Below are 12,944 nucleotides of genomic sequence, written 5' to 3' on the forward strand. Positions count from 1 at the left end.
TTTACAGAAGTTAGGAGTATTTTGGAAAAGATAAATAAATGTCCTTCTGTCATTCTCTTTTCTACACAAACATATACATCTGACTATTCATTTAAGGCACAATTCTACAGAATCATATAATGTTCGGGTTAACACGATAATGTACATCAATTACGGAAATTTCCAAGTGGCATTGTCTCAGTACAGGAAGTAATACATGTATCGTATAGGTTCTGAATATAACGGAATAATGTTCTCGCGTGAACACTTTCGTAAAGAAAAACGGACATAAAGGGGGAAAACGAAAAGAAAAAAACGTTAGACATAAAAATTCAAGTTTTGACAATAAAGTATCGTGTACCTGTTTTCAGTTAAATTTCTCATTCATCTGCACTCTTAATTATTATTTTTACGTACATTCTACCTCGTGAAAAGCACATTAAAGGGGACAATCCTTTTAACTTTATTATGCCGGCTCGCCACGGTATTACGTTAGGATTTTACTGAGAAACAACCTAAAACAACGAATCCATCCAAAAATTTAATCGGAGCTTGGCTTCCAGTTTTCAACAAAATTTATCTGTCAGGGCTGGAATTCAAAATTATTTAGCCAATCAAATTTAATCTTACATAGCGTCAAAAAACCTGCAATTTTCACGCCATTTTTAAAAAAACAGCAAGTATTGCTTTGAGTGCAAAGATATAATGAAACAAAATTTTTGTTTTCATGAATTCTTTTCAATAAATCATATTTACACTGACTTTTGATTAAGCGATTTCACCTGTTTTTCTCTGTAGTAAGTTTTCGTTTGGTTAATTAACATAAGTGTACATCTGGTTCTGTGCATTTTTTTTTCTTTTTCTTTTTTTCCGGTCATTTTATCCTTTCCGGTATTTAGGGTGGGGGATAATCCCGGGATCCGGGACGCCCGCGGTCCGGGATAGTATTAAATATATAGGGAAAAGGAATAAACTATATTTGTGTTGATTATTGTCGTTGAATCTTTGTACAGGAGATGATCATTATACCAAGCCCTCTTACAATATAATTCCCTTTTATGCTTGCTATGAGCAAGTTGCGCTCTGGTGAGTATAAACAGGAATTGCGATCCCTATTCATCTGCTGTCCCTAATGTGTAATTTAGTTTCTCTTTAAATGATATCAATGAAACCAAAGACTGCATATTTACCACACTACAGGAGTCCTCTTTCATAACTGTTCATATTGTTCTACACATAGGTCAAGGACATGTCTTATATAGAAACAAATACGCACACCTTTATACCTTATTAATGCCTAAACCTTATATATCTGACACGTGGAATTGCCCTGTTGACCACTTTAAAATTTTGTTCATGTATCTTCATCATATCCGTTTGTTTAAAATGTTTCACATACTAAGATGAAGTGGACATAATTTTATTAAAATGCTTAGGAAAATATGTTTAAGTCCTATTGATATAAACTTCAATGCCTCCAACATTACTATTGAATATGTACCAATGCCTTGAGAACTTGTACATATCAAAAGTTAATCATGCCCCATGAATCTAAATTCGCCCACACCCAAGAGAGTTCTTCAGTGATATATTCCTGTATAGGACTTGTGTCTGTCACTCATTCCAATACTAAATAACAGATTACAACTTAACTTCGTATAAAGAGACATCTTTATGAATGCTACCTATCTAACATTTTTTTTGGTCAAGGTCAACAGGCTATATAGTAAATGTGCATAGACATAGGGACTTCCTTCTATCTGTTTACATGCATCTTCATATATACTCATATTCCTCTTTGTTAAGCTGAGAGAACTGGCTTCCATAACTTTATATGTCACTTTAATTTTGATGTTCTCTGAAGTCTCTTCAGCTAACAGAACTGTCATTTGTACATTTAAACACACCCCTGGAAAAAAACGAAGCGAGTCGCTACAAGCTTTTTTAGAAGCTAACCTTGTCCTTACACGTTTGTGTTTTGATTATTTATAATAGCTATCGAGCAAGGCTATTTATATTTTTCATTCTCACTCGAAAGATCATCTCTTTAGGAAAAGTCAGGTCAATTTGAAGCCAAGGACAGTTACTATATTATATATTCTGACCAGCTCACACAATGTGTATGAGTATATAGCATTACACGTAAGTGTTAATCAAAAGTAATAGTTAGTTTTGGCCCAATATATTAATTGGAGGTTCTTGGGCGTTAGAAACAAAATTAAACGATTTCTTTAAAAAATCTGTGTTCACTTAGAAGCTCAGTACACTACCGGCTCATCAAACGTAAGAAGGTAAACGACATTGGAACATTCGAACAGGAAATTATAAAATCTATGGTACTTTTAAGATATTGAATGAAATAAAAATGATGTTTTTGTTATGATGATAAGAAGGACAAAAATTATGAGAGTAAAAGAACATGTATTGAGATGGTAACGATGATGGTGGATATGATGTAAATTGTGATAATGATGTTAAAAGTGATTGGTTTGATGATAGTTGTAATGTTGATGATGATTATGATGCTGCTGCTGCTGATGATGATGATGAGGGTGACGGTTAGAACTATTGAAATGGTGATGATGATCATCATCATAATTATGTTGGAAATAATATTAAGTAGAAGAAGGAGATAAAAAGAAGAAGAAGATGATGATGATAATGATGATGACGAGGACGACATCGACGACGACTTTATATTCATTTTATATAAAAGTTAATACTTTACGTTTTATTATATTGACAATGATGGAAATTGTAGTTGGAATACAGATGGGGAAGAAATGTGAAGTTTCACTGAAATCCCACGAGCAGATTGATTTGTGAAAGCACGACAAGTTTTTTCTATTGATAGCTGTGGCTGCCATTTTATGCAGCACTGCAGATCATACCGGCGATATGCACAACAACAGATGAAAACGAACACTCATGTAAAGTTTGGTTGAAATCCCACCAGTAGTTTGACCTGTAAAGGCAGAACAAAGTTTTTCTATTTTTTAGCTCTGGCGGCCACTTTGTGCAGCAAAACGGAACGTGCCTGTAATGTGAACAGAAAGGTATGGTACTGATCACTCCTGTAAAGTTTGGTTGTAATCCCACCAGTAGTTCGACCTGTGAATGCCGAACAAGATTTTTTTATTTTAAGCTCTGGCGGTCATTTTGTGCAGCGAAATGGAACGTGTCAGTGATGTGCACAACAGGGATGGTAGTGACCACTTCTGTAATGTTTGGTTGAAATCCAATCAGTGTTTGTCTTGTTAAGGTTGCTTAAAATCCCACCAGTAGTTGGACATGTGAAGGCCGAACAAGATTGTTCTATTTTAGCTCTGGTGGCAATGATTTGCAGCGAAGCTAAACGTACCGGTAATGTGCACAATTAGGGATGGTAGCGATCACTCCTGTAAGTTTGGCTGTAACCCCACTAGTAGTTTGACCTGTAAAGGCCGGACAAGATTTTTCTTTTTTAGCTCTGACGGCCATTTTGTACAGCGAAGCTGAACATGCCAGTGACCTGCGCAACTAGGGATGGCACTGATCATTCCTGTAAAGTTTAATTGAACTCTTAACGGGACATGTATAATGTGGCTACTCTATTGTTTTCTCTATTGTTCTTTTAAGCCACACAAAAGAAATTAGCCGCATAAAAGAATTACGGAATGAATGTCTTAAAAGAGAAAGACCAGTTACCTATTATCCCTCTAGCCACATTATTGCTGTCCCGTGAGAGAGGACGGACGGATGGACAGAAAGACTACGAAGCAAAAGCAATTTGTCTCCCACATACTTATTGTAAGAAATAACAATAGGGTTATTGCATATTTATACATAATTATGTTATCAAGAGTTTATTGTTATATGCCTCTTTTCATGGAATCGCACTTACATTCAATCAGGAATTTTATATTTCTGATCCTTAAAGATCGTTCAGCACGACCTTATTGTTGTGCTTGTGGTATTTTAGTTCTTTTTAATGGCTATTTTTCTTTGGTCGGTTCCAGTATTCCTCACTTGAATACTGTTGAATCACCTTAAGGATATATATCCTGCTTTTCAAACTTGTCTTTTGACGTCATATCTGTGGAAACGCAGGCTTAATAACCTCTGATCCCCTTTCAAATCCACTTAATTTAGTCCCGTCCATTGTTTTCTCGTTTAGGGCAAACGCATTTTTTACTTGGGGACCATATGCCGCTTTCCATGGAATGCCACTAACGTGTCACATTGAAGATTCCATGATAACCGTCATATGAACACATCTACGGATGTTTCAAAATTCTAAATTTTACCATTTTATGTTAAATGTTGGATACTGCTTAAGCCGGTTCAGGGGACGCGGGCGGTAACTTGCACTTACCAGTACCTTCCACGAACAGGCTTAATCAAACCGAGCCTTCATCATTTTCAATTTTGACGTGTTTGGCTTTCTCTAGGGATTCTTATTTCTCTCTTTTATATAACTACCACGCAAGCTTTATTATCATTTAGCATAACTTATTATATTTGATCCATGATCTCATAATTATTGTCATTTAAAATGTCATTTTTTTATTGATATCACCCGTGGTTGGAAAAAAGATATTCCAATGCGTAAACTATTTAATCTTATTTTTTTCTATTCTAATATATCTTCTGTCTTGTATAAATTAATGAAACTTTCTTCAAAGATATTTATAATATTTTCTTATGGAAAACCTTTATGTAATTGCCTGGCAAATTTTAGCCATGGATATGCAATACAAACATAACAATAGCACCAAGAACACGTCATGGGGTAAGTTTTAAAATGTTTTGTGTTTTTTTTTTAAATAATTCCCATGACAAATTTGCCATAGTAATTTGCAGATTACCGAAATTCCAAGGCAAAACACACTTTGCCATGGCAATTGCAAATTTTAAATGCATTTTAATAAATAAAAAAATTAGTAAAGATAGAAAAAACAAAACATATTAATTTTTAAACCTTTTAGTAAATATATTTATTTAAGATTTATTTTTTAAAGCGCGTAAAAATTGGGGTGGAATTTGCCAAAAACCGGCGCGGCAATAAGATTCCGGCGGCTATTATTTATGAAGTTGAAATTGTGAATTCGTGAAGCTACAATCACGAAATCGTGAAGTCAAAATCGGAAATTCACGAACATGAAATCGGGGATTAATGAAGTCGATATGTCCTATTGAATTATTCCATTTCGACATGACGTTATAATAAAGCACTGGCATATTCTAAATAAAGTTATAAATGGAGTCGTCATAAGTATTGCTAAAGTTGGATTAGTGTTTTCATTATTTTCAGCATTGATAAGAAGGAAATAAAGATACTCGACTTTTTTCTTTAAACGTTGCGTTAAATGTAGAAGCATTGTTATCTTTCCTGAAAGTTACATGCATTAGCATTCATATAAATAATATCGTATAAAACATACGGTTATTATTCATTTAAAAACAAACAGATAGCTGAACTCGATATATATTGACTCTTCTATTGTCGCATGGATGTCAAAAAAAAGCCTTAATTCAAAAATATAAATATTGAAATAAATGAACTTTACAGGCAAAAAACAACAAATAAATGATTTATATATGCATTAACCCTTTACCTTATATATACATGTACGCGAAACGACGCATTTTCGACCCCCTCCCTCTTTTAGGCCAGAAGATACATCAGGGGGTTGCCAGAAGGGGGATGTGCCCCCTTCAGTTTGGGGGGTTTGAAGGGGGTGGAGTCCCCCTCATCGTCAAGAAAATTTTGGACTTGTGACAGGCTAAAAATGACCCCAGATTGATCAAAATGTAAGTGTACCCAACGCTGAAAAACATCTGACTCTATCTCCATCCATTGAGAAGTTGCAGCACTTTGAAATCAATTTTGATGGAAAAAATCAATGCAAAATAGTGTCCAGTCGTTGCCATGGTAACAGGACATTTAAGCCTGAGTATGTTGTTACAAATGCAATTGTCCAGATAACATTTGTGCCAAAATTGATTAGCATTGAAGCAGGTTTGATAGTTTTATAGCAATTTGAACTTGTAACGGGTGACTTTTCACTGAAAACTGCCATTTTTCTCAAAATGCTAATGAAGTAATGGGCTAAAAAGCAATGCAGTTGTTGCAAAAAAAAAAAATCCATGTAAAATATCTGGAAGAAAGTAATCCCGCAGAAGCACAAAAACACGTCTCTGAATCAGATTGAATAAATCGATATTAAAGTAAATGCTGACATTATTTATCTTTTATATTTTCTCCTCAATGTGTTTTATCTTATAAAAAATTGAATAGTTATACCTGTTGTTTGACCATTGAGCCTGAAGTCAAACCCTTGCTTACAGATAGCAGCTATATATTGGTTCTTTGTGCCATGGAACACTCTCATTTCTCCGATTTTTCTTTCATTTTTCTTTTTCATCATTTTCGATTTCTTCCTTTAATATAGTGAATGCAGAAACATGACAAATAATTATCAATTTTATATACTACTACTTAAATGACGCACAATCTAACATATCTCGGAATTTATTTTATTAATATTAAATTGTTATGTGTTCAAACAAGTCTACTTAATTGTCTAGAATTGAAATTTATACTTAAAAAGTGAGTGCTTCAATTTAGGCTTTCATTTTGTCACCATTTTTATTAGATTGGTTCCCGAGAGTGGTTGATTACATTTCGCATCTTAAGATAAAGGATTAAGGTTTATAATTAAAGTGATTTTTAAGTGCAAGGTCTTTTTATTAATAAGTAAGAATCACTCCATTAGGAGAAAACCTCATGCAAAATAACTGACAATACATACGTTGTGATCAACGGAAAGGTGTTTGGCATTTCAAATTTAACGGAAAATATAACCGGATGGAATTTTAAAATCAACATACATCATGTAGTTCTCCCACAGATCACCATTTTCAATCCTGTCTATTGATTTTATATGAGCGTTCTGTAAACTTTGAAGGAACAATGATTCTATTTCTCCATACTCTGGGTCTGATGTGTTCAGCTGTAATGAGATAAATGGTCAATTTAATTGATGTTTTAAGACAAAAGTTGTTAAAGATGTTAGATAATAATAGATTTGGATGTTTTTAATTTTAATCAAAAACGCAATACTTCTAAGAAGGCACGCAAAATGTCAAAAAATGCATAGCCTTTAGAACAGGTTTTTTACTAAAAATTGAAATACTTGCGGTAGGGCAAGCAACATCAAGGAAATCATTGGTATTTGTATTTGTCAGGTGCATGTGCAGTTCGATTTAAATAACAATTAAAGTGATTCTAATGGTATTGGTTGTTATCTATAAAGTGTTTGTTAAAAAAAGTACTTTAAAATGTCGAAGCCGCATGCATAATACTTTCCTTTACAATCAAAATATGTTCCGAAAGATCTGTCCACTTTGGTATGCTCCAGTTTGCCGGTGCCTTTATTCTTTTAATCTCTGTATTGTCCGCATGCTTTACTAATCTCAGACTTTAGAAAATAAAAAAAGTATCTCTTAAAAGATAAGCGGGCGTGGTACTGCTTTTACTTGCATTGGCTCTTTCGAAGTTTTGAAATACCATTTTTAGATCTAAGAAACACTGTTAAGTATGTTCGAAATCGAATTGTTGTGTTTCTGTTAGTTTTATGTACACATATGTATAACTATGCGGTATAAATGTGCAAAAATACATCGAATTTTTTAAAATTATATGAAATGATCAATCTCATTAACGCGGAACTTCATCTACTGAGTGTATCAGATAAGCTTGGGACTTTTGTATTTGGTCTTTTTTTTGTATGCACATGTATTTCCGGGATCGTGAACGTTGTTGGCAATATCGCCAGTTTGGACAAAACTTGCAAAATGTCATCTAATGTATATGTATCAAAAAAGCTATTCAGGAACAGTTTTAACGCAGTTCACAATTATCAAATATCCGAGAAATTTACCTTAAAGATTTGTTTTTACGCTCCTTTTAAAATAGATTATTTTAAAATTTAGATGTGTAAATGTTTAAAAAATCTCCTTAAAAATTTAAATATATCATTATTATACTTATTTTAGAAATTTGACCAATGAGATTGCCCCTTATTTCAATTTTGTTAATTCAAGTTTTGGGCAAATTTTGACCAAAAAAAAAGCACCCTTACTTATATCCAAATTTTAAAAAGGAAGTCGAGCCGTTCTCAGACAGACTTGTCCGAAAAAAAAAAAAAAAAAAAAAAAAAAAAAAAAAAAAAAAAAAAAAAAAAAAAACACTCAAACCAGTAAAAGCAGTAAACGGTATTCAAAATGTACTACTTTAATTATAAAAAAAAATGATTCAATTAAGACAATTTTACAGGACTGACAATTTGCCTCAATTTGTTGCCATAAAATAATTAACATGTGAATTTTATTACCTCCCTTTAATAAATGGCATTAACCAGTTTGTACGGATTATGCTTAATGTCCGTAATATTATAGTTTTTACAGTATAAATTAAAATATTGTGTTTGCCGGGAAAAACGTTATTATTTAACGTAACTGCTTTTTTAAATGACGTAACGTCATTTGTTTATATGTTTATTGTTTATTAAAGTTTCGGCTGAAGATATGCGAAGAAAGCATAGAAAGCGCTTCCGAATATACAAAGAGTTTGTTATTTCTAAAACATTATTATTTTATCTATATAGATCTATCAAATATATATATATCTTAAGTGATCCCACGCAGGGGAAAGTATAACTGTATTGAATTTAATTATCTCCCTTTATATATACTTTATCTGTCTAAATTCATTGTATCCTACGGATCTACCTGATCTTACGGGATCCAGTTGACTTTCGGAAATAGATATATAGTTCTCTGGTCCCAATCAGTGAAGAAGACAATAAAAATGGTCATCGTTGATTTGTGAGACATGATAACAGAGAACAAACTCTATATATGCGAATGTTGAGCTTGTTTCAATGTGTAGTGCAGTTTTGTGACTGTATATAAAGCTATTCTTGAAACCATCATTTTTATGTGGTGGTGGATGAGCAGTGGCTATGCTTTCATGACTGTTCTGCTAGGCGCTGTGCCGTAATTGGACTAGCAATATCGTTGTGGTGGTATGTGTGTATAATATTCTCTCATTTCTCTCTCTCTCTATATATATATATAAATATATATATATGTTTATATTGAAAGCGCTACCGAATTTACATAGAGTTTGTTATTTGATGTTAAACATTATAATTTTATCTATATATATATACAGTTACATTCCTCCATTTACGGGGCATCGGTCTATTTGAGACCATACTTGTGGGGTTTATATTTAATGTGGGGCATACATAACTCTAGCATGTTTAAAATGATGTATGGGGGCGTAGGCTACCCTTCTAAAATAGTGCCCGTAGGCCGGTTTTAATAGTTAATGGTATATGTCCTACAAATGCATATATTTTTAATGGGGTTTTATGTTATTGGTCAATATGTTTTCACCTATTGTAAAATTAATTATATAGTTGATATATATAACATAGTACCCCTTAGTTCTGTTGTTTGGAAATGTCATTATATGCCTACATAGTGGCATATATAATCAAAGGACTGCAAGCTCTGTGGTATTTCTGATCTTTGCAATCTAAATCATACTGACCATCTGCATGTGTTTTCCTAAATAAGTTTATTTCTATATACTATAATTCCTTTTACGGAGTGCCTGCGTTTAAATTTTTTTTCTATAACAGTTTGAGATTGATACATATGGACTTTTGCATGACTAGAGTTGCATCAAAAAATCATTTTTCATTTTTATGACAGCCACACTTTATCCTTGCACATCGTGACTACTTCCTTAAAAAAAGACACTTCAAAAACAAAAGTTGCCTCGACTAGGATTTGAACATTATGCCTCTCACACCCTAAACGATCGCGCTACCTCTGCACCACGGTGAAGTAATACTTATGTAGCTTGAATAAACACAAATAAATTGTAATTCTAAATTGAAATTTCCATTTCGTGTTTGTAATCCTTATTAATTTCGAGGTATTTTGTTCATGATAAACCTGTCGTTTAACACTGATGAAAATAATTTAGCGAAAATCCTCTCGCCAAAACAGTACGGCATGTATATATTCCACTACTCGACAGTCAGATTTATTTGTGTACTACGCTCTGGAGTATTCGGCAATCGACATAGCTAAAAATAGCATTTTCATTGATTAAGCTTTACGGAAATAGCCGAAAATTTTTCATTGGGTAAAAAAAGATATTCATCCGCGAAATTTGTGATTGTAACCTCATATTTCTATTGACTAATCTAAACTTTTAATGCAATGTAATTCGTTAAATTCCTACCATTAAAAATTATTCTTTCTTTTAAATTGCTTGATTTTAAGCAGTTTTGAGTGAGAACTACTTTGCGTTGTTAGGTCTGTAAGCAAATTTGGACTTAGATCGTGGATGTTAGCTTTGTATTTACTGATCTTGCGATCAGAAAATACAAAAACTGACTGCATGAAATAATGCCACTCAATTCGGTCTTATATATAGGCCCCGTAAGTGAAGATATGTGTAAATATATATATATTATTTTTCTTCAGGACTTAATTCGTTTTTACGGAATATCAATTCGTATTTATGAAATTTAAATTCGCTTAACGAAACATTATTTCTTTTTTAGAAACATTAATTAGTTTTAGCGAAATATTTGTTGTTTTTTTTTTTTCGAAATATTTATTAGTGTTTACAAAATATTATTTCTTTTTTACGAAGATGTTATTCATTTTTTTGAAATATGAATTCTTTTTTTACGAAATAATTATCCGTTTTTTATTATAATAATATATATATATATATATATATATATATATATATATATATATATATATATATATATATATATATATATAAAGAAAATGGTACATTATGCGCAATTGGAACATACTGGTTCAATTCAAAATCAAGCTTATTGATGAATTCTGGCCGTCTGCACAATTTCCTCGATGTTTTGCATGTAACATTGCGCTGTATCATTTTGCGAAATTCGACGATATAGTCAAATGGTTGTGTCCCTGTTGTCCTAAAATTTGCTTCACCGGTTGGATCGGAGACAAAAGCTTTTTCTAACTCCTTGCTCTTTATTTCAGCCCTATTTCCTTCATAGTCATCCTGTTTTATGTAAAACAAGAGAAAGATCAACACTGGACAACGTAAACGCAACGCAACACAAAAGCATTAGCAGTGTGAATGACAGTTTTAATAAAGATGCCGATTTAGAGTTGAAATATAAAATTATACAACTAGAAATGTGTCCATAGGACACGGATGCCCCCACACGCCACTGTTCTGTCAATCTTATGACTTTAGGTCAAATATTTTTTGGACTACATGTGCCACAAGTTGAAAACTAAAAATCAACAAAGGGCCATAATTCTGTAAAATTATGTCGCAGCAAAAAATCCTTCCTTTACTACCATCTACACATTAAGGTTGTCAATCCCTGGAAGTTTAAGCAAAATCTGCCATCCGGTTTAAGAGGAGTTGCGTTCACAAACTTTCTACATAGTATATAATGAAAAAATCAACAAAGGGCCATAATTCTGTAAATTTTGTTGCAGCAAAAATTCCTTCCTTTACTGCCATCTACACATTAAGGTAGTTCATCCCTGGAAGTTTAAGCAAAATCTGTTATCCGGTTTAAGAGGAGTTGCGTTCACAAAATTTCTACATAGTATATAATGAAAAATCAACAAAGGGCCAAAATTCTGTTAAATTTGGTTGCAGCAAAAATTCCTTCCTTTACTGCCATCTACACATTAAGGTTGTTCATCCCTGGAAGTTTAAGCAAAATCTGCCATCCGGTTTAAGAGGAGTTGCATTCATAAAATTTCTACAAAGTATACGGTGAAAAAAATCAACAAATGGCCATAATTCTGTAAAATTGGGTCGCAGCAAAAATTCCTTCCTTTACTACCATCTACACCTTAAGGTTGTTCATCCCTGTAAGTTTAACAAAATCTGCCATCCGGTTTAAGAGGAGTTGCGTTCACAAAATTTCTACAAAGTATAAAGTAAAAAAATCAACAAAGGGCCATAATTCTGTTAAATTTGGTCGCAGCAAAAATTCCTTCCTTTACTACCATCTACACATTAAGGTTGTTCATCCCTGTAAGTTTAAGCAAAATCTGCCATCCGGTTTAAGAGGAGTTGCGTTCACAAGATTTCGGGACGTACGGACGGACGGACGGACTGACTGACGGACGGACTGACGGACGGACGGACGGACAAGTGCAACGCTATATGCTCCCACATTGTGGGGGCATAAAAATCAACTAACGAACATATGTTGAGACTTTTCAAATAAAATTTAAAAAAGTATCAATGACTTCGATATTACTAGAACTAACGTCTGTTTATACTATACTTACATCAATGCCTTTAACATAATTCAATAAAATTCCATAAACGTTATCATAGCTGTACATATACACATTTACGTTTTTCTCTAACTTTTCCTAACCGACATAACTATGAGTATTAAAGAAGAAATTATGTCTTTTATGATCAAAGACTGAATAACATAATGTTCTATATGTTATACCAAATCTCCAAACTTTATCCATACGCCTTTGGGATTTTTCCAATACCATAACCAGTTTGTTCTCCATGTTTGGTTTTCATGGTTTATTGAAGACGGGGTTGATAGTCTTTCTACTTCAATTGCGATACGTTCTCCCTTACTACTTTTGCCGCTCATTGTTTTAAAATATATGGTATTTCTACAGAAAAAATATTGAAAATGATGTATTTCATCATATAAATACACCTCAGTTTTTGTTTGTTTGGATTTTTACGGCACGTCAACACATAACTGGCCATATCGTGCCGAATGCTATAATAGGCTTAAAATATTATGTAGAACATTGTAAATGACAATAGAAATGAGCCAATGAGATACTAGAATACAAGTTTATCTCTTTTAAATAATCAATTATGTTCTTTGATGGAATTGTAT

General features: G+C 32.9%; 1 protein-coding gene across 1 annotated transcript; it reads right to left on the reverse strand.

Annotated features, from left to right (window-relative positions):
- Positions 1-7,211: 7,211 nt before the first annotated feature.
- On the reverse strand, positions 7,212-12,701 carry LOC132750521 (zinc finger CCCH-type antiviral protein 1-like). The gene is made up of 3 exons (XM_060740516.1): positions 12,531-12,701; positions 10,875-11,098; positions 7,212-7,442 (listed from the first exon to the last, which is right to left on the reverse strand). The coding sequence occupies exons 1-3, from the start codon at positions 12,684-12,686 to the stop codon at positions 7,298-7,300; spliced, it is 525 nt and encodes a 174-aa protein (XP_060596499.1). The 5' UTR covers positions 12,687-12,701; the 3' UTR covers positions 7,212-7,297.
- Positions 12,702-12,944: the final 243 nt, after the last annotated feature.

The sequence above is a fragment of the Ruditapes philippinarum genome, unplaced genomic scaffold, assembly GCF_026571515.1.
Source record: "Ruditapes philippinarum isolate M1 unplaced genomic scaffold, ASM2657151v2 ctg18331_1_1_1_1, whole genome shotgun sequence".
Taxonomy (NCBI): Eukaryota; Metazoa; Mollusca; class Bivalvia; order Venerida; family Veneridae; genus Ruditapes; species Ruditapes philippinarum.